The following is a 27,687-nucleotide window of genomic DNA, read 5'->3' on the forward strand; positions in this document are numbered from 1 at the left end:
TTAATTTGATATATAGTTTTTAGGGCCTAGGGGTGCCGTGGAAAAATTCTGATACTCTAGAGTGCCGTGATTAGAAGAAGATTGTGAACCCCTGGTTTACACTGTTACTTGTAATACGTATTGTAACAGTTACTGTTTTTCAATAACAGACTGCAACAGTTATTTCTTATTTATGTACACAGGATTGTCTATCTTTGTATATGACTGCAGAGAGAGCAGCATAAATCCAATTTCATGTATTTCAGTGACACTGTGTGAAATATAATACTGCATAATGGACCTTAATCAGACCTGATCGCAGTACAAATTTGTTCTTAAAATGGGCAAAAAAATGCTGTACTGCAGGTGGGGCAGATGGAACATGTGCAGAGAGAGTTAAGGTGGCCATACATCTACAGCTCTATTGTCAGATTGGGCCGGTTGGAACAAAATCCTGGTAATGGATGAGAACAAATGACAGTTGACCATTTGCTTTGAAAGGTGGAAAACTGCCAAAAACTGTCATTCAGATATTACCAGGTGTTTGTTCCAACCAGCCCAATCTGACAATTGATCTGTAGATGTATGGCCACCTTTAGATTTGTGTGAGTTATCTTGTTTCTGTGCAGGGTAAATACTGGCTGCATTATTTTTACACTGCAATTTAGATTTCAGTTTCAACACATCCCACCCAAATTTAACTCTCTCAGCACGTTACATCTGCCCCACCTGCAGTGCAGCATTTTTTTTGCCCATTTTGAGAACAAATTTGTACTGCGATCAGGTCTGATTAAGGGCCATTATGAAGTGTTATATTTCCCACAGTGTCACTGAAATTCTATTTAGAGTATTTGTGCTTCTTCTTTTATAAACACGTTCAGGAGAAAACAATTCACAATTCACAATTGTGACCATGAAAATGGGTCAATTATCAGGGATTTTTTTCTCCCGCCAAAGTCAGTCACTTTGCACTAGGTCAAGCTCATACTGTTTTTTACTATGCTAAAGTATATTAATGAACCACTCTAAGACATCCTGACACTGATATTTTAACTAGATCGGAGCATCTTCATATGTTTTGTTATTTTCACATAAAAAAATAAACTTTAGGCCTCTTGCCAGAACAGAAGATGTTTCTTATTCAGGTCAAGTCACAACTTTTCCACACTAGCCGATTTTGAATTTCTCAATTAAATTTTTTTCACTTCGCCCTAATGTATATCTATTCCAGAATTTTTGAGGCTATACACATAGAACCCATTCTTTACACCAGCCTTTCTCCTAAATCAATATTTACAGTCCATACACATTGGGCGATTTTGCCCGGCGTGTATGCTCACCGATGATGATGGGGAAAATCACTGGGCTGAAAAATGCTCAGTGCTTACACATTGAGCGTGTTTGGCCCATTTTAGCAATTTCCCCAGGGTTGATGACTTTCTATAGAATTTCTCAATTTCAATTTTTTCACTCCACCCTAATGGGCTTCTTAACGTGATCCAGCACCGCCCCGCATGGACCCCCGCATTGATCCCCACCGATCCACCACGCACCCCTCACCTGTGTGACCTCATCCCTGCACTATACATCCTCTTCCGGGTGCAGGGCATAATTGCCTACCCTCCCGGAATAGCCGGGAGGGTCCCGCAAATTGGGTCCCCCTCCCGGCACCCCAGGAAGGTGGGTTAGTCTCCCGCATTTTTACCACAGCCCCTGCTCCCCCCTTCTCCGCAGTATAAAATGCCGATTTTCGCTGGTCCGCAGGAGGGGGCAGGGCTAAAATGACACAAATAGCACCATTTTGCATCATTTAGCCCCTCCCCCTATTCTCAGACATGCTAATTCATGCAGCTGCTTATCGTGGGGGCAGGGCTTGGTGATGTCAGCCCCGCCCCGGAAACTTCACATCATCCCGCCCCCCATCCACTCCTCTCCGGGCTTCCACTGTTGCAAGTAAACCATCAACTTGAAATAAAATGAACATTCTAATAGAGGAGTTTTAAATAATGAAAATCATATAAAATATAAAGTAACCTCCAAAATAATGGGAAAATGTCAGTGATAAATGATGAATATTTCCACAAATATGCAGCCAGTTATATAGGCAAAAAAAAAAATGGTGAAAGCTCAAAACTGCATAACATTTTTGAAGACAAGTCCGACTACAGGTCTTTTCAGCCACCACAGGACCCTGCTTGTTGTTCCTACACCCTATTTTTATTGTTACCTGTGTTCCTGCAAACTTCTTTTTATACAAGCAAACCAGAAAGATACCTTTATGCGATTGGAGCACTACATCACACCGTCAGTACGGGCATGTCACCCACACCTTGTCTTCAAAAGATACCATTAAACGTTTGATCTTACCTTATACCAGGGGTTCCCAAACTTTTTTGAATCACGGCACCCTAGTGTATCGGAATTTTTTTCGCGGCACCCCTAGGCCCAAAAACAATTAATTAGATTGGCTTTATATGCGATTCTGTCAGTTATGTGCTAAAGGGCAGGATTTGTTTCTGTTTGTACACATTTTATGATTGGCAGCCACCAGCACTGGTTTTGCCCATAAATAATTAACCATAAAAAAATTGAGTTGGTCCTGGACCACCAACCTGGGGCACCCCAGCAAGTGTCCCGAGGCACCCCAGGGAGCCACGGCACACAGTTTGGGAACCACTGCCTTATACTGTGTAAGTGAGGTACGCTCCTCAAAAGCATGAACCTTGCCTATATGAGAAGATAATTGGCAGATATACACATTGTTGTCTGTTCGCCTTTTGTTTTATCCACATATTCTGTGAATTGAGATCTCGAGGATCCGTTAGAGAGAACTAGAAGAACCACAACTCCAGATACTCTCAAAAGAAAGTATTATTTCATTCATAAGAGAAAAAACAAAATCGGTACTTATGTAGTATCTGGGCTCCCGTTTTTCTTATGAGACCGCATCCCCTCGCGGGGCTCGCTGCGCTCGCCACGCTTCGGGCACGGTGGCTCGCTGCGCTCGCCACACTATATAAAATCAACTCCATGCGTAGTGGGATAGTAGGGGTATGAAAAAATGGGGTGCATTTAACATGGGAGCCCAGATAATACATAAGTACCACAAAATCAACCTGGGTTGATTAGGAGCGCTTGTCCTGGGCTGTTTATTCAATAAAATATAAGCAGCTGCTATAGGGGGAGTAGGCAGATGTAGTAGTCCTTGATAAATCTGACAGGGGTCAGCGAAACGCGTAGGTGCTACATGTGGATTACCCCCTTGCTACATCATTTTGGACTTACCTGCTAAACTTCTGGACCTGAGCCCCAATCCCTGGGAGAACTTTCGACATCTTTGGACCTAAACCGCATACATTGTTGAGGACATCATTCCAAGCGTTGGGTAACCTTTGCCCTAATTCTTTAGGATCTACGTACCTCCAGCGGCTTTCCAACCAAGTGGTTCCCCCAAGGACTTTCCACAAGGGACATACGCCCGGCCCAGTGCAGGTAATATCATTGATAAGTCAAATACTATATCAGCTATCATTGTACCAACTTTTAATATATCCGGATCAACTGTTATTATATATATTTTTTTATTGTGTCATTAAACTGCCTTTTTTAGAATTTGATTCACTTGTAAGAAATTTTTAGCGCTGCTTTCATTCCTTTTCTATTATTTTATTAATTCCTTAATTCACTGGGTGTCCACACAAGGGGGCGCTAAGTCAGGTGTACCTTCTCTCTTTCCTCTATACTTTTCTATTGAGTCTTAAAGGTTAGACACTATAGACCCACCCACAAGCAGCCTCTTTAGGAGCGCCCGAGAAATTCCCTACATTTTAAATCTTTAGTTTACTGTAGATCTAATGACGGGATGCAGTTGAAATCCCGGGGGTCGGAATCCCGGCACTTTGTCCCTCCCGATACCCATAGAGGGAGAATAAATGAATGCACTGAGCGTAACGAGGCACCGGGCCCGCTGCGTGGTGAGCGCATTGAGCCCACAAGGAGGGGTGATCCACGCCCCCCCCCCTTGTCGGGATTTCGGCAGTCGGGATTCCAGCAGATTTTGACCGCTGGGATTCCGACCGCCGGGATTTCGTACCAATCCCCTAATGACTGCATACCCTCTGGTTGGTGGCTTCCTGTGGCTGCAGCTTTGTCTCTGTAACAATTAGCTGCAGATTCCATTGGAGTGGGTACTTGTTTTCACTTTGGTGATACTGGTAATTGAACTTTGCATTGATTTGACAAAGAAAACATCTACTGTTTCTGGGATGCCTGGTCAGTACACTCATTTATTCATTAGCATATTTATGTGACGTCCTGATGGATTGCTACAGAGTCTTTAAGCACCTCAGCAGTTGCATAAAAAGGAATGTGTGAACAATTATACTTAGGAATATGTAAACATAGATACATTTTTTTTTCAGCAGAACCGGCATTCATAGGGTAGCATAAGGTATGCTCACATTTAATATTTATACTCCTATGGTATCCAATCCTCTAAAAGAGTGCTACTTAGGGCATTATGCCCTTGAGTGCTTTAGCTCACTTATAAATTATGTTTATCCATAAACAAGTGAAGCAGAACAAGGATAATGTACACTTCCCACACTGTACATATTTACTAATAACAAGATGCAAGAAAATGTAAACAAACATCATTTTATGTTCCAACAAGTTAGTAATGCATAAGAAGGTGAAGCATAGAGTCTCACTGCTGAGGGCTGACTGCTTTAGTTAGCTATTATTCTTTATCCCAACTTATTAAAGTAAGCTACTAAAACACTGTAGCTCAAATTCTGCATATTATAGTGAAAAATTATTGCATACCTCCCAACTGCCCGTTTTTTTGCGGGACCGTCCCATTTTGGGGGGGGCGGGGGCGTTGGGAGTCCCCCCAGCCTGAAATGAATAGATGCTATGCGCATAGCGTCTATTCAGCATCGCAGAGGGGGTAAAACGCCCCTTTTTCATGCGAGTGTTCCTATTTCCAATATGCAGAAGTTGGGAGGTATGATTATATGCAATAAACTGCACATCATTAGAACAGGGAAGAAGGTTAAACTCAAGGTTGTACAATTACCTATCTTTCATTCCGTGACTATATCATACAGCCCACCATGAACCTTTGCAACCTTGTATGTATATATATATATATGTATATACAACCTATGCTTTTGTATCGCTGGCTATTTCACTATAGATTGTAAGCTTGGAAGTAGGGCCTTCTTTACCTGTTACGCCTGAGGGATTTGTCTGACACACTCAGGTGACTTGCTCTGTGATTGGAGAGTAACAGAAGCGTGGAGGCTGGATGTGGTCTATACCGAAGGCATGGTCTGATAGCAGAGGGTCAGAGCAGCTATTGTCCAATGATCCAAAGGGACTGGGGCTGAGTCTATGAATCATTTGGAACCAAAGAACTGACAGGAGTCAGCTGGAACCAAAGAAAATACTGGATTCAGCTGGAACTGAAGGAATACTGAATGAATTACTGGAATTGTCTGGAACCAGAGGCATAACTACCATTGGTGCAGCAGGTGCATTGCATTGGGGCCCCTGATGACTAAGGAGCCCACTGCTGCCCAAACCAGCAATGAGTTATTGTGTTGGGGTGGAGGAGGTTCCACCACTGGCTGTAACCGAAGGAAATATTGGAATCCTCTGGAAACAAAAGAGATGCTGGAATTGAATTGAATAGATAGATTGATTGGAAGTGGAACCGAAGGAGATGAGTTCAAAGATATGGCCAATGCTTACTATCGATTGTTTTACGGTAGCGGATTATGAGGATCTGAACACTGCTGGAATGCTGACCGAGCACTGGAGATTATAACACTAACTCACTCATGCAATTGCTGGAGATCACTGATGATGGCAGGTATCAATGGAGGTCATCGATGGGGGCTGCAATCGATAGAGAGTCTCCTATAGTGGCTGGTAATGCAGATGGTATACTTGAGATGAGCAGTGAAGCTGTAGGTACCTCAGTAGTGCGAATTAGTAGCCTTGCGAGTCTACATGGGTGAATCTGCCAGCCCGCCGCCCCATGCCTCCCACACTGTTGTGTGTGAGCACCCTGGCGAATAATCTATTCGCTATGGCCGCTCTCACACAGCAGCTGCATGTGTGCATAAATTATGCGCAGTCGCAAAAAATCGCTCCACTGCAAGTACACGCAAGGGAGTGTGTAAACTAGAATAGGCTCCTATATGTGAGTTTTGCATAGACTATGGACATCATTTGGATTTGCACAGAGTGCATTGGTACACAATTGTCTTTATAAAGATAATCCAGATTTTATTGTACTACCTTCTTCTGTTTGTACTCTACTATATTATAATAATAATGTTAATAACAATATATCTATCTGCCCATCTATCTATCTCTCTATCTATCAATCATCCCATCTCTCTAGTTATATGTGAGTTTTGCATGGACTATGGACCTCATTTGGATTCGCCTCGGTGCAAAATTGTCACTTTGGTGGTTATTCTGGTTCACTCGCAAAGACAAATTCCTTCTCAAATAGACAAAACCATGTGCACTGCAAGTGGGGCAGATGTAACATATGCAGAGAAATTTAGATTTGGGTGAGTTATTTTGTTTCAGTGCAGGGAAAATACTGACTGCTTTATTTTTACACTGCAATATAGATCTCACTTTAATGTAAAACCCCAACCAAATCTAATTCTCTCTGCACATGTTACATCTGCCCCACCTCCAGTGCACATGGTTATGTCCATTTGAGAAGGAATTTGCCTTTGTGAGTGAACCAGAATAAGGGCCTTTGAGTATGTGTATATCTTGAAGCCTCTTGGAAAGGTGGTTCAATTGCATAAGCAGACCAGTAAAATAAGGGCTTTCCTACATAAGATAAGCACACCACCTTCAAATCTTGGGCTAAATGTAATAGGGTGCGATTTTTTAGGTGTTTAAAAAAATCACTCCATATTGCACATGTCACATTCACGATTTTCATCCAAAATTTGCAAATGTAATAGTGGGCGAGATTTAGTGGGATGCGAAAAAATTGCACTTTCCGAAACCGCACCATATCGCACTTTTTTTAAATTGCATTATTTGTCGCAGATTCGCATATTTAATTAGATGCAAATTCCCGGCAAATAGATTTTTGCCACAATTCGCATCTCATTAAGTTGGCGATTTAGAAAAAAAGTGCAAATTCTGACGTTTTTTCTTGATAAAATCATCCCCCCCAAAAAATCGCATCCTATTAAATGTCACCCAGTGTGTCACTTTGTAGACAAAGCTAGAATTCGCTTGCGATTTCTAGTGATTTTGTAGTGACGGAAACAGTGACAAACACAGGTTTTTCAGAGGGGGGGTTTTCTAATGTAATCCAATATCTCCCACTCTGCAGTGCATGGAAGTAAGTACGGGAGTCTGGGGGAGTGTAACAACCCTGATATTGGACTTTTTATACACTGGATACTGTATGGAATACAGTATTAATATTTAACAGTACAAATGGTCTATAGCAGGGGTTCCCAGTCTTTTTCGAATCAGGGCACCCTGATTCGAAAAAGGTATCCGCGTCCCCTCGCGGGCTTCACAGCTGTCCGCGTACCCTCGCGGGGCTCGCTGCGCTCGCCACGCTTCGGGCTCGGTGGCTCGCTGCGCTCGCCACACTTTCTATTCTCAACTCCACGCCGACGTGGATAGTGGGGGTATGAAAAGGTCGTAGGACGCGTACCGCCGCCCCTCGCGGGCTCGCTGCGCTCGCCACGCATCGGGTTGACGTTGATCGTGGGGTGGCGTTAACAATTCGGGTGGCCATTATACACTTCAGGGTGCCTATTTGGCCTCTGTGGCCCATTTAACATTGTTTCCTATGGAAAAATCTGGTCAATTGAGGCATTGAACAGGAAAATTGGGTCAATTGAGACATTTAACATTGTTCCCTATGGGAAATCTCGGGCATCTCGTCGGTTGATCACACCCGATTTTTTAGTGCATTCAATCCCCGAGATGCCCGAGATTTTTTACTAACGATGCCCACGATCAAAATCGTGGGCGCCCTTCTAAGTAAAGAGTACCTTTTTTTGCAATTACATTGGTTTTGACAGTAGAACTACAATTCCCAGGAGGCCACCCCCGCATGCTGGGACTTGGTGAACCACAAGTCCCTGCATGAGGGGCATTAATGGGTCTGCTGGTTCTTGTAGTTCATCTGTGAAAACTATGTAACAAAAAAGACACACACACACATAGAGAAGTAAAAGTTTAATATGCACACACACATAACACTTAAACACATACTCACCCTGCCCACGATCCTCCGACGGGACAGCTGCTCTCCCGATGCACTTATGTCACTGATATTCCATCCCAGTGACCTAAACATGGAAATTCTTAGCGCCAATCAGAGCTGAGCGGAGTCCCCGATAATCATGCGATTTCACCCTGTTTTTCACCTAAAAATCGCACATGTGCAAAAATTGCACCTTAGTACATCTCGACCCTTGAGTTACCAGGATCTTAAAATGTGTTAGTTACACAATTTCAAACCAACATAGATTTTTCAGTTGATGCCACATGTTTGCTTGCCATACTCTATCTAAAGTTACATGCAAGTTACTTGACAGACATTCAGATGCTAATGTACAGACATATTTGTCCAAACACAGACTGGGGGTTAATTTACTCAAGCTTCTAAAAATGAAAAGAGATGATGTTGCCTATAGCAACCAAATAGATTCTGTCTATCATTTCTTTATTGCATCCTAGAAAATGATAGACATAAGCTGATTGGTTGCTATGGGCGACATCACCTTTTTTTTTTTTTTTTTTATTAGAAGCTTTAGTAAATTACCAGCCTCTTTACATTCAGCTATAAAGCAGTACATTTTGTAAATTTCTCTTTATTAACATCCAGTCTATGTAAGTGTTAAAGCAAGTAAAACCACTATATAATTAAGTATTCATCAAAGGATTTGTATTGCTGAGAAGAATAATATACCTGTAATATATGAGATGTAAAAATGGATCTAGAAATATCAATGCTCTATTTTCTTCTCTTTGAAAAGCTTTTTAATAGAGGGGCTAAAAAAAAATTTAATTTACTGTTTAAGAGAACTAGAATGGATTTCACGGTAAAAAGCCATATCGCCAATGTTATATGTGGCCTTACCATACCATAGATAGAAAATGGGGGATGAATAAAAATCATGTGCTTTCCCCAACTTACAACTGGAGCTGTAAATGAAGCAACAAGGTCAGGGAAAATTTACAAAAGGTCGATAATAATCAATTTCAGATCAATTCAAACCAATCTTAATCAATGTTGGCCTTCTAGTGCTAAGCCACACATTTACTAATGGCGCCCACACACGGGGCGATTTTAGGGCATTTTCTAAGTGATCTCACTAGATCAAGGCTGCGAATTTTGCAGCTTTTCATGTGGATTAAATGCCCCCCATGTGTGGGTTCCATATCAATAGCGATGTGCAGTCCCACGAATCGCTATTGCCCGGCCAGGGCCAGTGTTCTCACCGGAGAACACTAGCCCTGACAGATTGCTCAGCACACAGCACTGACACATCACTGTGTGCTGAGCAATCTTGATGAACATTCTGAGCGATCTAGCATCGATTCGGGAGTGGGAAATCGATTCGGAAACACTCCCTGTTGGATGGATCCCTCCCACCTCCCTGTGTGCAGCGGCCGCATAAGCATGGACTTAGGCCGGTTTCACACACTCCGGCTCCTGCCGGACGGTGAAATCCCGCACGGCCAGGGAGCCGTGCCGCACACATTAGTTGTGAATGGACACTATTGTGTCCATTCACACGGGAAGGCCACGACCCGGCCGCATGGTTGCAGCCGGATCCCGCCACTGGAAGGGACGGATGCCGGGCTGTGGCCATCCCCTTCATGATAAACTAGTGTGTGCGGCACGGCTCCCTGGCCGTGCGGGATTTCACCGTCTGGCAGGAGCCGGAGTGTGTGAAACCAGCCTTACTCAGTGCTGCTATGGCTGATGATGTCAGCCTCCCTCCCAATGGCCAGGCCCATCTGACTTTTATGGCAAAACTTCCAGGAAACGCCAGGGTGCCGCCTTCAAACGCTGTCCGGCTGTCAATCATCTTGTGAACAGCCAGCAATGGCTAGCCAGGGGGACCTCACACGTGCGCATAGCGTACCATGTGCATGTGGGTTTATCAATAATACGCAGGGCTGCCAATTTGCTAGGAGTATCCTCTGATTTTCGGGAGCGACCTGGCCATATCAGGAGGGTAGACAAGTATTGAACATCCCACCAATAGTGCCATATATTCAATATTATATTAATTACTAGGTGTTTGGAAAGGTCGGGTGTATAGAACTACACAACTACGACAAAAATGTAATAATTCCATTCAAATTTGCAGCATTGTAATTACAGGAGACGTGTATCAGGTTATAGGTACAGTACAGTATGTGCAGCTTTAATGACAACCTACTTGGAAGGCACTCAAGGCAGTTCACACTCCGAGCACCAGATGTCGCTGCAAAACTAAGGAGCCGGCAGAGAAAGGTCACTGTAAAGTTCCGTGTTTCGATTGGCTTCCAAGCAGCCCTTCTTCCTGTATCAGAAGAAGTCGGAGCCGGAGAACATGATCTCGGGGAGTCTGACTGTCTGCTGCGTGTATGTGCCTCACTGTATCATGTAAACATGTGTTTAGTGTATGACAGGCACGAGTGTCATCTGCATACAGTAAACTTATTACAGTACATTACTTAAATCTGAGATCGTACTCTGCTGAAACACTATATAGGTGATGAATATAGATATCTATAGCCGACATGACAATGTTTAGTGTCGGGCCATGTGTACCAGGAGATGTTAGTGTTGTTTCTGCTGTTGCCAGGGACATTGATGGCTTGCGGGTGGCATACAGATGCAGAGCACTAACACAAAAAAATAAACTCTGCATCACAATTTTTCATTGACCTGTTTTTCTCCATATTCTGAATAAGAAGCTGGAGTATGAACAGGAAGCTAACTTCAGTCGCATTGGTTTCTGCATATCAGTGTATAGCACCACAGGCTGCTGTGTCTTATGCAAAGTTTACATAAATACAGTAAAGACAGAGGGGAATGGGTACTTGTTTCCTAGCACGGCGCCCGTCGTAGGTGATCGCATACCTTAACTTATGGTTATGGTATGCAATGGATGCGACCGACGCGATTTTAGGGCTATTTTTAGCCTTTTCCCCGACCATTAAAAAATCGCATCCATCGCATGCCTTAAGTTAAGGCATGCGATGCGATTTGACATAGGGATCAATGTTAAATGGTCCAATGGACCAGATTTTTTATTGTATACCCACCCTTATGGGTATTTTTTTTTTTTGGTAAACAATTTTTTATTTGAAAATACAAAATAAACAGAATAAACACTGTACAATATTGATGAGTATACTATGAACATCATACATTTTCAAAAAAAAAAAAAAATAAATAGAAAAAAACTTTAAATATGTCTCTATACAGCTCCGTGTGACTATTTTACTCGTATTCATTCTTTCACATGCCTCTGATGTTTTTGTGTGATTTTCTTCTGTCTGATCATATCTTATTAATTGCATGTAGGCTTATTCTAGGCTAAAATAAACTTAAAGGATAAAGAGCCTGCTATTAATCCTATTACATGGTGCATGTCTGAAAGTCTATTTTACGTCGTCTCTTTCACTATATCTCGCTGGGCCCATGTTATTAAGTCTAGGCCAACGAGCTGCAGCAGGAAAAATATATTCTTACACTTAATTATTATAATGGCGGATGTCAAATGGCTGTATATCTACCTTTAACATCAATCAAAGTTTAACTCTTATTTTTATATATATATACTCATCTATATAAACAACAAGGGGTAAAAAGGGGGGGTGGGGAGAGTTAGGGGGGGGGGGATCCTTTCAAAATCAATTTTCAGGTTTCGTACTTCAGTGTCTTACAATTTATCACTTTCCCTTTTTTTTTTTTTTTTTTCTGAGATTACCATTATTCTCTATTCTCCGGCTATTCGCCGTAGGAGATACCAGGAGGTAGATTCAAAGAGTTTCTGTATGCGTTCCTGCATAGTCTGATCTAGACTCCTGATATATAGCTCCCATTTCTTATAAAACCTAGGGGCACCCTTTTCTAAGTCTGATAATGTGCTCTGTCTTTCATAAAACAATATATTGAGGATAGCTTTTTTTAATTCTAATATAGAGGGGGCTCTTCTATGAATCCAATGTAGTAGTATTAATTTTTTTGCTAGCGTTAATATAATCGTAAGAATTGGTATTATCTGTGGTTTTTTAGGGCCTAAATCCCATGTGTGGAATTGCAAGAACAGACAAGCCAGTGGGTTTTTCTGTAGTTTCAGAGTGTATGTACGGTTAACAAAATCCACTAGCTTATCCCAAAAATTTCTGACCTTACGGCACTCCCAAAAGTTATGATAGTACGTGGCTTTTGTTTTTTGACACTTATAGCATTCCCCCGTGTCTTCAGAGACAAAATGGGCTCTTTGGACTGGGGCAATATATGCTCTATTGATGAATTTGATATGTGTTTCCTGTAAGGAAATGGATTGTAGATGTTTCATCGTATATGAGAGTTTGTTGAACAACTTGGGAGGAGCCGCAAGATCAGGAATATCTATTAGCCATTTTTCATGCAATTGTTTATGGTGACGTTCCACATCAGCTGTGATCAATGAGGAATAAAGGTAACGTATCTTATATCCCATCACGTATTCTGGTCTAAGTAGTGCGTCTATGGGGTCAGCAATTTCTCTTTTGTCCATGGGGTATACCTGAGTTTGAACAAAATGTCTGGTTTGCAGGTACATGTAAAATTGCCTGTTTTGGATGCCATATTTTTCTGATAGCTTTGCAAATGGCATTAGGGAGCCGCCTGGATCATAGAGTTTACGGATATTGGTAATTCCTTTATCTCTCCAACCCTTAAACTCTATATTGTCCACGCCGGGGACGAACAATGGGTTTCCCCATAGTGAGGTGAAGGAGGAGGAAGTAGGGTTTCTATGCAGTATCTTATTTATTTTCTTCCACGATCTGTACGTGTCCCCAAACAATACTGACTCCCTGATCTGCCTGGGAATCATTCTAACCGGAGCATGAAGAAGTGCTGCCGGAGAGTATGGTTGAAATAACTGTTCTTCCAGAGTGGGGATCGTATATTCAGCCCTACCCATGAACCAATCTGTTATGTATCTGAAATGTGATGCTAGTGAGAAGGCCTGTATGTCTGGCATAGCAAGACCGCCGTCTTGCTTTGTAAGGCGAAGTCGGTCAAAAGGGATGCGAGGCTTTTTGCCCGCCCAGGTGAATTTAATAAATAGTGACTTGAACTTTTGGAGATCTGTTTTTTTCAGCTGGAGGGGCAGCATCTGTAGCAGGTAGGAGAGTTTAGGGAAGGCAACTGACTTTATGACTGTTATCCTGCCCGCGAGTGATAGAGGGAGTGTCATCCATCCCGTCAGCTGTTTTTCTACTGTAGAGTATGTGTGGGGAAAGTTAGCCGTGTAAAGGTCTTCTAGTTTGTTAGGGATCAGGACTCCTAAATACTTTAGGGTAGGGTGACATATCGTAAATTGTGAGGCGAATGAGGGGGAGGAGAAAAAATCTTGGGAGGAGTGGAAGGGTAGTAAGCGAGATTTGTCATAGTTTACTTTGAATCCTGAAAACTGAGAGAAATGGGATATTATGTCTTGTATAGCAGGGATGGAAGTGTTGGGGTCGGATATGAACAATAAGATGTCATCTGCGAAGAGGCTTATCTTGACCTCCGATGTATGTACCATTATACCTCGGAAGTCTTGGGATGTCCTCAGGGCCACTGTCAGGGGTTCTATTGCCAGAGCAAAAAGCAATGGCGAGAGGGGGCACCCTTGTCTTGTCCCTCTTGATATTGAGAGGGAAGCTGATAAGTAATTATTGGTTAATATTTGGGAAGTAGAGTTATCATATAATAATTGGATTGTACGGATGAAGTCGGTCGGGAGTCCAAATCGTCTCATGGTATGGAACAGGTGGTCCCAATCAACTAGGTCAAACGCCTTTTCCGCGTCTAAAGAAAGCAGGGCGTGTGGACTCGTGGTCCCGACCGACTCCACCCACTGCATTGCTGTGAGGGCCTTCCGTACATTAAGCACTGAATGGCGTCCCCACACAAATCCTGTTTGGTCAGGGTGGACCAGTAAAGGTAGTTTAAGTTTGAGTCTATCAGCTAAGAGCTTTGTAAAAATTTTATAGTCGGTGTTTAGAAGGGAAATGGGCCTATAGGAGCTCGGGAGGAGAGGGTCTCGACCTGGTTTGTGTATGATTTTTATGATAGCTGAGTTGAAGTATAGCGGAGGGGGCGTACCCTGTAGAATTGCATTATAAAGAGAGCATAGGGGCTTGACTAGTTTAGGGGCTAAAAGCTTGTAGTATTCATTGGTTAGTCCGTCAGGGCCTGGGGATTTTCCTGTCTTGAGGGCTTTAATGGTGGCTAGAACTTCTTCTTCTGTTATTGGGGCTGTCAGTGTGTGTGTGGAGTCTACACTTAGTGTCGGATGTGTCCTTATGGGTATTTTACATGATAAATGCCCCCCCATTGTTAACCCCACCCCACGATGAACGCCAATCCGAAGCGTGGCGAGCGCAGCGGTACGCGTCCTCCGACCTTTCCATACCCCCACTATCCACGTCGGCGTGGAGTTGATTTTATATAGTGTGGCGAGCGCAGCGAGGCAAGCGGACGCGGAATATCTGTGAAGTAATGTGTGTCCCCTCGCTGCGCTCCCCACGCTTCGGCCTCGGTGGCTCTCTGCGCTCGCCACACTATATAAAATCAACTCCACGCCGACGTGGATAGTGGGGTATGAAAAGGTCGGAGGACGCGTACCGCCGCCCCTCGCCGGCTCGCTGCGCTCGCCACGCTTCGGGTTGGCGTTCATCGTGGGGTGGCGTTAACAATGGGGGAGGGGCATTTAACATTGGGGCCAATGTAAAATCGGGTCTCAGGGACCATTTTACATTGATTCCAATGTAAAAATCGCGTCCATTGCGTCAATCGCATCGCATGCTGGGAATGTTACACTATAAAGAAGCAGAAAAGCATTGACAAATTGGCATATGAGATATGGAATGGGATCATTGGATAGACACCAACTAGGTCGACAGGTCATTAGGTCAACACAAGCATTAGGTTGACAGTCAAAAGGTCGACATGGGGTTTTTCATTTTTTTTTGGTCTCAAATTTCGACACAGTGGACACTGAAACGTAGCACTGGGTCGCCTCTCATGGCTTGCTGCACTCACCATGCTCCAGGCACGGTGTCTCACTATGCTCAGCACACTAGTTTATTCTCCTACTACGCCCTAGTGGAAGGTAGGATAAAAAAAGTGAAAAACCCCATGTTGACCTAATGACCTGTCGACCTTCATGCATGTTGACATAATGCTTGTCGACCTAGTTGCTGTAGACCAGTGGTGGCCAACCCGCGGCTCGCCACACTGTAATGTGCGGCTCCCGTCCCATCAGCGAAGCGGGTTTTGAATTTGCCGCCAATTCAAAACGCCGCATCAGCGGCCAATAGGAAACGGCCGCGGCGAGCCAATCAGCGCTCGCCGCGTCGTTTCCGCCCCGGCGTCTGACATCAGACGCCAGCGGAAGGTCGAAAAGTCGTCTCCACGCCGGCGGAGCGCAGGAGCGCTCCTGAAGACGCGAGAAGCCGCCGGAGGACGGCGCAGAAGACATAGAAACATAGAATTTGACGGCAGATAAGAACCACTTGGCCCATCTAGTCTGCCCCTTTTTTTAAACATGTTACCTCAAACCATATTTGATCCTTATTTTTTTGTAAGGATATCAATATGCTTATCCCAAGCATGTTTAAATTGTACTACTGTATTTGCGTCTACCACCTCTGTTGGGAGGCTATTCCACTTATCTACTACTCTTTCTGTGAAAAAATTCTTCCTCGCATTTCCCCTGAGTCTTCCTCCCTCTTGTTTCAGTGCATGTCCTCGTGTTCTGTTGCTCCTCTTCCTGTGAAGAATGTCTCCCACCTGTACCTTGTTAAAGCCCTTGATATATTTGAAAGTTTCTATCATGTCCCCCCTTTCCCTTCTCTGCTCTAAAGTATACATATTAAGATCTTTTAGTCTTTCCTGGTACGTTTTGTGATGTAGGCCATGCACCATTTTAGTTGCTCTTCTTTGTACAGTCTCTAATGTATTTATATCCTTCTGGAGATATGGCCTCCAGAACTGAACACAATACTCTAGGTGAGGTCGTACCAATGACATATACAGTGGCATTATTACTTCTTTCTTTCTACTGCTGATACCTCTCTCTATGCAACCAAGCATCTGACTTGCCTTCTTCATTGCTTTGTTACATTGCCTACCTGCTTTTAAGTCCCCTGAAATAGTGACACCTAGATCCCTCTCTTCCTCAGTAGTTTCCATTATAGTGCCATTTATACTATATTGAGTCTTTGGATTTCTGAGACATAAGTGCATGATTTTGCATTTTTTGGCATTAAACTGTAGTTGCCATTCTCTTGACCATTTCTCTAATCTGCCTAGATCCTCAATCATTTGTTTTACCCCTCCTGGTGTGTCTACCCTGTTGCATACCTTTGTGTCATCTGCAAAAAGGCACATTTTTACCCTCAATTCCATTTGCAATATCGCCAATAAAGATATTAAAAAGCACCGGTCCAAGTACAGATCCCTGGGGTACTCCACTTGTAACCTTTCCCTCCTTTGACTGTACTCCGTTTACTACAACTCTCTGTTTTCTGTCCTGCAACCACGCTCTTATCCATTCAACTATCTTAGAATCCAATCCCAAGCTTTCAAGTTTATTTAACAGTCTGCGATGTGGGACAGTGTCAAAAGCTTTACTAAAGTCTAGATAAGCTACATCTACAGCCCCACCTTGATCTATTACTTTAGTCACCCAGTCAAAAAAGTCAATAAGATTTGTTTGACATGATCTTCCCCCAGTAAACCCATGCTGTTTTGGATCCTGTAAATTGCTGGTTTTGAGATATTCTACAACTCTTTGTTTTAAGAGTGTTTCCATCAATTTCCCTACTACTGATGTAAGGCTCACTGGTCGATAGTTGCTTACCTCTTCCTTGCTTCCACTTTTGTGCAGTGGGACTACATTCGCTGTTTTCCAGTCCTCTGGGATTACTCCAGTAGCTAGTGACTGGTTGATTAATTCTGTTATTGGTTTTACCAGCTCCCCTTTAAGCTCTTTTAGTATCCTTGGATGTATCCCATCTGGCCCCATTGATTTATCCACTTTCAGTTTTGAGAGTTCTGTGAGGACTTTCTCCTCTGTAAATGTACTTGTCTCTCCCTCAGTTTTCTGACTATACTTGCAACTTAACTGTGGCCCCTTCCCCTCTCTTTCAGCAGTGAATACTGAGCAAAAATAATTATTAATATTATGTGCTATTACATTGTCCCCCTCAAGAAAACTTCCACTCTCTGTCTTCAGTGTAATTATTCCACTTTTTGTTTTTCTCCTTTCACTTATATACCTAAAAAAAGTTTGGTACTTGTTTCCTATCTGGGCGCCCATCGCGGGCATCGCGGGTACATCGCATGTCATTATAATGACATGCGATGCGACCGACGCGATTACCGCGATTTTACATAGGGACCAATGTTAAATGTCCCAATTGACCCGCGATGACCGCGATTTACCATAAAAACAATGTTAAATGGATCAATTTCCCCAAATTATCATAGGGAACAATGGGAAATGGGGCAAAAACACCCCTGAACATAAAAATGTCCCCCCAAAAGTAGTTGACGCCACCCCGCCATCAATGTGAACACGAAGCGTGGCGAGCGCAGCGAGCCCGCGAGGGGCGGTGGTACGCGTCCTCCGACCTTTTCATGCCCTACTATCCACTAGGGCGTGGAGTGAGAATAGAATAGTGTGGCGAGCGCAGCGAGCCACCGAGCCCAAAGCGTGGCGAGCGGACGCGGATACCTTCACAGTTATACGCGTCCCCTCGCGGGCTGCGAAGGGACGCGTTTACCTGTGAAGGTATTTGCGTCCCCTCGCGGGGCTCGCTGCGCTCGCCACGCTCGCCACGCTTCGGGCTCGGTGGCTCGCTACGCTCGCCACACTATTCTATTCTCACTCCACGCCCTAGTGGATAGTAGGGCATGAAAAGGTCGGAGGACGCGTACCGCCGCCCCTCGCGGCCTCGCGGCCTCGCTGCGCTCGCCACGCTTCGGGTTCACGTTGATGGCGGGGTGGCGTCAACTACTTTTGGGGGGACATTTCAGTGTTCAGGGGTGTTTTTGGCCCATTTACTATTGTTCCTATGCTGATTTGGGTAAATTGATCCATTTAACATTGTTTCCTATGGTAAATCGTGGTCATCGCGGGTAAATTGAGGCATTTAACATTGTTCTCTATGGGAAAATCGCGGGCATCGCGTCTGGCACATCGCACCCGATTTTTTATCGGCCGCGATGGCCCCGATTTTACCCCCGATGCCCGCGATTAAAATCGTGGGCGCCCAGATAGGAAACAAGTACCAAAAGTTTTCCCCCCTTTACCCACTGACTGGGCCATTTTCTCTTCAGCCTGTGCTTTTGCACATCTGATTACCTTCTTAGCCTCCTTCTGTCTAACAAGATACACCTCTTTGTCCTCATTCTTCTGCGTCTGCTTAAATTTCTTAAAGGCCAACTTTTTTGCTTTCACAAAACTTGCTACTTCTTTTGCAAACCACAATGGCTTTCTTTTTCTTGTGTTTTTCCTAACTCTTTTGACACAAAGTTCTGTTGCTTTTAGAATTGCACTTTTTAATTTTTCCCACTTATCCTGCACTCCTTCCAAGTTCTTCCACTCTGCCAAAGAATCCCTTACAGAGTTTCCCATCTCTACAAAATCAGCCTTCCTAAAATCTAACACCTTTGTTTTTGTGTGCGATGAGTCAGTCTCTGTCTTTATTTTGAACCATACTGCTTGATGGTCACTGGATCCCAGATTTTCACCCACATTTATGTCAGATATTCTGTCACCATTTGTAAGTATTAAGTCTAATATTGCGTCCTTACGAGTGGGCTCCCTCACCAATTGCTGGAGGGATGCTCCTTGCAAGGAATTCAGCAAGAAAGACGGCCGTGGAGAGAAGATTTCCGGCGCTGCTGAAGAGGCCAGAAGACGCCGGGATCAAGACAGAAGATCTCCGGCGCCTTCTGCAAGAAGAAAGAAGATGGCTCCCGGAGAGGCCAGCGGGGGTGGGAAGCAAAAGAGCTGACGAAGCTCCCCCCAGCGGCCTCTCCCAACACCAGGTAGGGGCCTTTGGCCTCCTACCCCCCATCCACCCTAGACCACCGGGTGTCGGGCACTAGGCTCGTGGGCACATTCAGGCCCTTCCGGCCTGTGGGCGCATTAGTCGGGCCCTCTTGGCCCGTGGCTCATTTGTTTGTTGGGCCCTCCTGGCCCTCTAGGTGAGCCCTTTAGTTAGGAAGCTGGGCCCTCCATCATAGGTGTTGCACTGTGGGCAACACCTGTGCTGGAGGGCCCAGCTTCCTAACTGTGGGGGCATATGATGTTTGGCACTGTGGGGGGCATATGATGTTTGGCACTGTGGGGGGCATATGATGTTTGGCACTGTGGGGGGCATATGATGTTTGGCACTGTGGGGGGCATATGATGTTTGGCACTGTGGGGGGCATATGATGTTTGGCACTGTGGGGGGCATATGATGTTTGGCACTGGGGGGCATATGATGTTTGGCACTGTGGGGGGGCATATGATGTTTGGCACTGTGGGGGGCATATGATATTTGGCACTGTGGGGGGGGCATATGATGTTTGGCACTGTGGGGGCATATGATGTTTGGCACTGTGGGGGGGGCATATGATTGGCACTGTGGGGGGCATATCTGGAACTGGGGGCATAAAGTTTTGTCATGTGGCCACTCCCCTTGTGTCATATGACCATGCCCCTGACCACTCCCCCGATCACTCCCCCGATCACGCCCCTTTTTGGCGCGCGCGCATGATGTTGGCTCTTTGCCTTGACCGACGATATTTTTCGGCTCTTTACCTCTGACCGGTTGGCCACCCCTGCTGTAGACCTAGTGACCGTATCCCATGAGATGTACAAATGTAGCCACACTCACCGTTGACACACAAATTGCCATGTGCAACATTGTGGCGATTGGTGCGATCATGTCACCACATGCATGCATCTTACATGCTCTTGCGGCTCATGGAAACTCACTGAGCGATGATGGTGCGCCATACTGATTCCACACCGTGGGTGTGACATTGGCACACCAAAGAGGAACGAGCAGCTGTGGTGCTGCAATGATGAGCGTGTCGACATCTGTTAGTTTATCTTTATTATTTATTTGGTATCTATTGACCTGAAAATGCCTAATATAGTGTTGATCAGCAAATTCACAGATTATCGAATGACTGTGAATGCATAATGATTATAGTACACATGCGTCAAAAATTGCATATGGATTGAAAAATAAATTTGGCCATAGGTTAACAGGAAGCCAGTGTTAAAGGATTGTCTGAAAAATTGCAGGCATGCCCAGGAGTTTTAAGGGAGGGGCTGTGACGGCAGGGGTGGCCTTGTTCAACCTGTCTCTGTCGCAGATGACCAGTAGGGTCAGACTTACTCACATTTGCACAGACTGGAAAAATCATTCAATAGTTCGTTAATTGCTTATGAATATGCAAGATAGCGATCTGCGATAGTTTTGCAGATTTTTACAGGGCGGGGTTTCTTTCTGTCTGCGCAATGGCTATCTACTATAGTCATCTGCAACTTTCCACAATAGTGATCAGGTCTGAATCGGGCCCAGTAACCACTTTTGGCCTTTGCCTATGGCAGTCTAGTCTAATACAGTCCAGGCTTTATGGATGACCATGCTTGAGCACAGGTTACTTAAGCTGGATACATACTAGATGATATATCGTTCAGCAGCAAATCCTAAGGATAAATTATCCATAAAGTCCAGTGTGTACGCACTATTGTGTACTCCCATGAGCACTCTGTCGTGTCTTTTGCTTGGTCCTAAATACTGCTCAATCTTAGATTAGTGTTCATTCTCGCACTCGCCATATTTGAAAACCCATGCAGTTCCTCTTCCCTGCCTGGGGCATCGCTGTCTGCTGTGGTGTTTCTAGCACAGGTCTGGTTTGCATATCAGTGCTGATATACAGACCACACTGTCCTAGAAACACCACAGCAGACAGCAACACCCCAGGCAGGGAAGAGGAACTGCAAGGGTTTTCAAATATGGCGGGTGCTAGAATGAACACTATTAGATGATATCTTCACTGAATTTCTCTGCAAATTCTATAAAACCATCTGTGTACAGCTGTAAATATCTTTAAATTCTGGACTGTTAAGGCACCCTGAAGACTGAATTTGCCAACCACTGGCATATGGACATCTTCCAACCACACCAACAGGCCCAACATTGCCACAAATGATCTGGGCCATATAGGGCCACACCGTTTTGGATTTCCCATTAGGCAAATGGTTTGGGATGCCACTTTGCTGGGGCGACACAGCAGACTCCTCTACATCAGGCTAGACTGTTTTTTCTTTATGGCATTTGTTTCTATTTTGCAACTGGTGGAGGGATGGCAATAGGGAGTAAATTGTGGTGTAGGAGGTGGTGAGGGGTAAGGTCGGGGCTGCTTTGGCAGTCTGGAGGTATAGGCCAGCCCGACATAAAGAGGGCAGTGATTTAACGGGGTGGGGTGTGAGGAGGCACCAATAAAGTTGTGTCTAGGGGCTGACTGATACCTAAATTCGCCCCTAGGGCCACATTCTATATTTATGTGATTTTCTGACTGATTTGGTTAATGAAATTCAGAGATAATAGGTTAAAATTGTGCTAAAAAAGGTTTTAAAGCCCATACACACTGGGTTGACTTTGAGCTGAAAGCTTACAGCAGCTAAGTTTACTCCCCTGAGCTGCTTTCAAGACACCCATTGTGTACGGGCCAGCGATGATCAATCATGCATCATCGCTCATGCTATGGAAAGCTATGCACCCCAGGGAAAATCGGGAAAACTTTTTTCATCCCAGCAATTTTCCCTATCATCTCTTTCCAAACGGCTGGGCAAAAATGCCCGGTGTGTATAGTCAGCTGCTTACACTTCTTATATGTAAACAATGGATGGGGCTGTAGAGATCTCTACAGGGCTCCTGATATATTGTAGCAGTTGCACAATTAAGATGGTATTATATATTTGTAGGGCTCAATCAGTTGAATGCTCCAGAACAGTTGCCTTTTTGCTGCTGCCTTACTTGTGGTCTATAGGTAGCAATAGGATTGGGTAATTGACTCATTCATGTCTGTGAATTTGGTTGCTATTGTAAATACTGAACACAGTTTACAATACTTTTCACAGCCTAAAAATTAGATTGCAAAAACACATGAGAACTGCGGAAATGTCCTACTTCAGTTCAGGGCTTGGAACCTGTCCATCAAAGGTCCTTTTGGTAGGCTCTGATACTGCCCATGGTTAAGAGCAGTTTTGGTGATCTTGCTGTGGATGCAGTGCGACTGATCTTCCTCTCCCACAGCTCCCGCACACTCTGCAAATCCTTGGGCATCCTCCCCAGCTCCTTTCCAAAATAAATCTCTAACGATTTGCTACGTGTTTCTATTAGATACTGCAATCATACTCCGAACTGTGCCTCTCCGCTTCTTCCTTGGTAACCACTTCACACCCAGGTTTATCCATTGCTGCTCCTTAGTTATGGAAGTCCTGCCACACCAAAGTCTTCTCTAACCTTCAGTTTGGTTATGTTCTTTGTTAAATTCCTATTCTTCACTATAGACTCTTCCCACCACCTGATCCTACTCTCTGTACATGTTCTACCACCTGTAGATCCAAGCCAACTCATGTAGCATTAGCGCCTATTGTTTCACCATTGTCCTCACCATTTAGACTAAGACCTGACGAACATGCCCGCCCTACCCTTGATCTTGTGTCTTTCCCAGATTTTTTTCACCCTTGTCTGTTTTTGTTCTCTTCTCTTTCTATGTGTGATTGTATGATTTTTAACTAACTACATATATACTTAACCGTATATTCAAAAACGGAAATATTTAAAAAAAACACGTTTTTTCAGAATATTTTTTTTTTTCTGTTGGGGATGGCATGCCATATTTTAAGGGGGATCGGCTGCAACTTCTCCTGTCTGAGAAGTCGCAGTAATGGATGGGGGGCTTCCTATTGAGCAACTGGTCACAGGCAGTGGCGTCACTAGGGTTGGTGTCACCCGGTGTAGTAACTCATGGTGTAACCCCCCCCCCCCCCCCATTTTTCTGTAAGCTGGAGACGGGAGGCTTGTGCGCGCCATGAAAAATTGGGGGCGTAGCCTATGAGAAGGGAGAGTGGCCTTTACATGCGACGCTGCCCGTACAGCAGGTGACATGGAAACATACCTACACATCCTTTGCTTTTGCTACTGCAGAGTCAGACTGATTAGTCTGCAATAATGTGCAACTCAAAGTCCCCCAGTGTCTGCCAACCACCACTTCCCATTCCTAGCTGCTGCCGGCAGCCCAGTCCTTCCAAGGGCGCAACTCCTCCTTTGCATCCTGGGCAACCTACTGTACCTGGCTCCCTGGTGGCTGGTTCCCGGGCCCCGCCGGCCACTGTCCTGCCGCTGTGCCTGCCTCTGCTCCCGGTAGTCGTCACGTGCAGAGACTTCACGTGACGTATGCGGCGCACGACTGGCCGCGCTGCGTGTCTCCTGTGCGCCCTGCACACTGAGTGACAGGACAGGCCCAGGGTGTGTGATGCATACTGAGGTGGGGTGCCGCGGGGTGTGAGTGTGACTGATTTTTGTGTCACTGAGCGGTGATAATTTTCTAATTTATTCATTTAATATTTTCTTCCCACCTAAATAGCAGTTCTTTAGATGAATTTAAAACTTCTTAATTTTTCAATAATTCATCTTTATGGTTAATTTTTACTTTTATTTACATTATTAGATCATATCATTGAAGAAATCAACAGTCTTTATTTCTGTCTCTAACGATGTCGTCGTCATCCTCTGAGCCTTCCGGTAACAAGAGCGATGCACCGAAAGAGAAGGATTACCGGACACCTGGATTCAGAGGGGTGAAGACAACCAGTCTGTTCCGAGCCGTCAATCCTGAGCTCTTTATCAAACCTGTAAGGAATTATTGTATAACCTTCAGTTATCTGTTCTAGACTTGATACAAACTATAGTGGGTACTTGTTTCCTAGAACGGCGCCCATCGCATGGGCCGTCATAGTGGCATGCGATGCTATTTTTTCATGTAATTTTTTCCCTCATTGTACCCCACTATTTCACTAACGTCCTATGGGATACTCGGAATGGTCTTAAGACATTAGGGTATTAGAGGGTATCCGCAGGAGACAGGCACATCTATAACTTTGAAGCTGGGTGTACTGGCTCCTCCCCTCTGATTCCCCACCCAGGAACCAGTTTAGAAAAATGTGCCCTCAGGAGAGGATGCACACTGCTGGAGCTCCAGAGAGTTTGTCTTCAGTTTATTTTCTTTTATTATTTTGGGGTTACTTTGTTGGACTTCACAGTATCCCTGCTTTGAGGGAGTAATATTGCATCACGTTGCATCGCATGTCCCGCAAAATCGCATGCGATTTTATAGGGTGTGCAATGCCATGACATTAGGTATACAATAATATGATTGTATGTCTCAAAAATAGATTTAACGCACCCCCCCCCCCCCCCCCCCCCACCCCCCCCACACACACACACACTATCCACGCCACCCCGAAGCGTGGCGAACGCAGCGGAATGCGTCCTCCGACTTTTTCATTACCCCACTATCCACGTCGGCGTGGAGTTGACTTTATATAGTGTGGCGAGCCACCGAGCCCGAAGCATGTATTCCGCGGGGCTCGCCCGCTTCGGTGATGGTGGCTCGCTGCGCTCGCCACACTATATAAAATCAACTCCACGCCGCCGTGGATAGTGGGGTAATGAAAAAGTCGGAGGACTCGTTCTGCCTCCCCTTGAGGGAATCGCTGCACTCGCCACGCTTTGGGGTGGCGTGGATAGTGTGTGGGGGGGGGGGGGGGGGGCGTTAAACCTATTTTTGGGACATACAATCATATTATTGTATACTTAATGTCATGGCATCGCACACCCTATAAAAACGCATGCGATCGCATGCAATTTTGCAGCCCGGGTCTGAGAAAGCAGTGAACAAATTAGATAGGAAAATCGCATCAAATGGCCCATGCGATGCGATGCGATTTCCCTACGCAGAATAGCCCACTAAGCAAATTGCTTAGTGGGTGCCGTTCTAGGAAACAAGTACCCTATATTGTCTCCAGAACTCTCACTTTCAGATTCCCTTTTGCTTCATGTAACATTTAGGGTATTTAATGTAGGATTTCAACTGTCGGAACTTCCCAACTCAACAGACGGAATTCAATGTTCCGCCTGTCCAGTGGAGAAAAGTGGGAGTGTCAGTGATAACAGCTGTGGATTGTCGAGAAATGGCCATGAATTTGACAATCCACATCCGTTTCCGACAAAACAGATCCCACTTTTTTTTAAATCGGATTTATTTTGTTGAAATCCGCCTTCAGTGGTGTCGGAAATGGCAGCATTAAATAGGCAGCGGTCATTATTTCCCCTGTCAGAAATAGTGGCCAACACTGAATAGCCCCTTAGATGAAACACCCAGGGTTATTTACATATTTTTTATTTTGTCTTGTTTTACAGAACAAGCCAGTCATGGCATTTGGTCTTTTGTCAATTACCATCTGTGTTGCCTATATTGCTTATTTACACGCAACCGAGGAAAATAAAAAAGACTTATATGAAGCAATTGACAGTGAAGGAAACAGATACACAAGAAGAAAAACCTCTAAATGGGATTGAGTTGTAAAGATTACGCCTCTGACTATTGAGTTACTCGTGTGCAAGGGATTGTCGGAAAAACATAAGAAGTAACTGAAGATTAATGCGCAATATAAACAAGACCGTGTTGTAATACATGCATGATTCTAATAAATGTATTACCTCCTGTAAATAATATTTGCCTCAGCAGTGTGTTCTGATGTCATCACGTCATATCAGAGCAGGGAACTATTAACAATGAGGGATTAATTATATTAGGCCGTGCTTTGTAGAAAACCTTTGCTATATTTTGGGCAAATAAAGCAGGATGTGTTTTATAGTCTATTAGCCCAAAGTCTAAAAAGGTATCTACAGATTTACAGCAGCTAGGAAGGAGTTTCTGTAATGGGGTGTGGCATAGCCGCCCAAAAGTCAGGATTCTGGCGGCCAGTATACCAACATCGGAATTCTGACTGCCGGTACTCCGATTGGGGCGAGAGCAAAGAAGCCTCTTCTGGGCTTGGTGGCTCACTGCACTCACCGCAGGTTCTATTCTCCCTCTATGGGCGTCATGGGCCCCAACAAGGGTGATTAGCCCTGGGATCCCAACTGTCGGGCATTTAACAGTCGGGATTCAGATGTCGGTGTACAATTATAAATTGCTCTGGAGAAGGAATGCAACCACATTTATCTCCAGGGCAGCCAAGGGGAAGTTGGGATGCAGATAATTACCTGGTCCTGGGCTTCTCATGAGCGCTTACATTTTAAAAAGGATTATGCAATCACAGAAAGTTAATTATTCTTTCAGTCCATAAAGCCCATTAAACCAACTCTCTTTTTGTTTGTGGTGAAAGAGGAAGGTTGGTGCTAAATCTAAGCTGTAGAAGAGACCTTTCACGTCCATTGGGCAGAGCAAGGCCGGTGGCCTCACTTTGTAACTATCCCTGCCACCATCTGTTGCCTTTAGTATCAAGGTAACGAACAAAGTGGAGCGAGCTACCATTCCTGAAGCATGGTGAGCATCCATTTGGGCTCCGATGTTCAGACTTTGCTCCTCCCCCGTTGTGCTGTGCTGCGTGATGTTGTGTTCTCCAACTTAGACCATGAGAGGAAACTGGAGGAAGCCCACATATGGAAATTCAGACACTGGAGGATTCAACTAAATCTAGTGATGTACTGTTAGGGTAGCAATGTTGTGCCACCATATCACAATATGGGCCAGATGCACCCAGGTTCAAAAAGTGATAAAGTATAGAGTGATGAGCAACCGGCCAATCCGCTCCTAACTGCTATGTTTCAGCCTGCTTTTGAAAATTAGTTAGGAGCTGATTGGCTGGTTGTTTATCACTCTCCAATTTAACACTTTGTGAATATATTTTATGTGTGGTTGTAAAGTTAAATAATAGATTTTAGTAATAAGTACTTCATCTATATTTATGTCAATTATGAATCTAGATAGAAAATAATAATTAAGCTGATGTTTGTTTTTAGATATGGGACACACCCTGATATTCAGGTAGGAGTGCAGTGTAGGAGAGATTGAAAAATATGGGGTGGTTTAGCGGCATTGACTTCTGCCCTAGTTGCAGTGTTATGAATCTGTATAAGGTTGGGCTAAAAGCATCACTTTATTGTTTGTTTTAATTCCTCAACAGACAGGCTGTTTCCTCATCCTTAACCACTGACTATGCAGACGGATGACTTCCGAAACCAGTTCTGTGCACAGGTCTATAGTCTGGGTCTATTACTGTAATGTAAGCTAAAGCTCTTATGCTCTTTGCACCCCCTTGTGGTGTTTTCATGTATAGATATATA

The 27,687-nt window shown here is 44.4% G+C and overlaps 2 protein-coding genes across 2 annotated transcripts in view; both read left to right on the forward strand.

Moving 5' to 3' along the window:
* The first annotated feature begins 10,501 nt into the window (after positions 1 to 10,501).
* Positions 10,502 to 26,068, forward strand: SMIM8 (small integral membrane protein 8). The gene is made up of 3 exons (XM_083177097.1): positions 10,502 to 10,624; positions 24,005 to 24,188; positions 25,756 to 26,068. The coding sequence occupies exons 2-3, from the start codon at positions 24,051 to 24,053 to the stop codon at positions 25,912 to 25,914; spliced, it is 297 nt and encodes a 98-aa protein (XP_083033223.1). The 5' UTR covers positions 10,502 to 10,624; positions 24,005 to 24,050; the 3' UTR covers positions 25,915 to 26,068.
* Positions 26,069 to 26,207: 139 nt separating this feature from the next.
* LOC146064045 (uncharacterized) overlaps positions 26,208 to 27,687 on the forward strand; it is a 47,030-nt gene continuing 45,550 nt past the window's right edge. Inside the window, exon 1 of the transcript XR_014471735.1 lies at positions 26,208 to 27,626. The gene's annotated coding sequence lies outside the window, so the exon portion shown is untranslated. The remainder of the gene's footprint in view (positions 27,627 to 27,687) is intronic.

The sequence above is a fragment of the Crinia signifera genome, chromosome 3 (genome assembly GCF_055691185.1).
Source record: "Crinia signifera chromosome 3, ASM5569118v1, whole genome shotgun sequence".
Classification (NCBI taxonomy): Eukaryota; Metazoa; Chordata; class Amphibia; order Anura; family Myobatrachidae; genus Crinia; species Crinia signifera.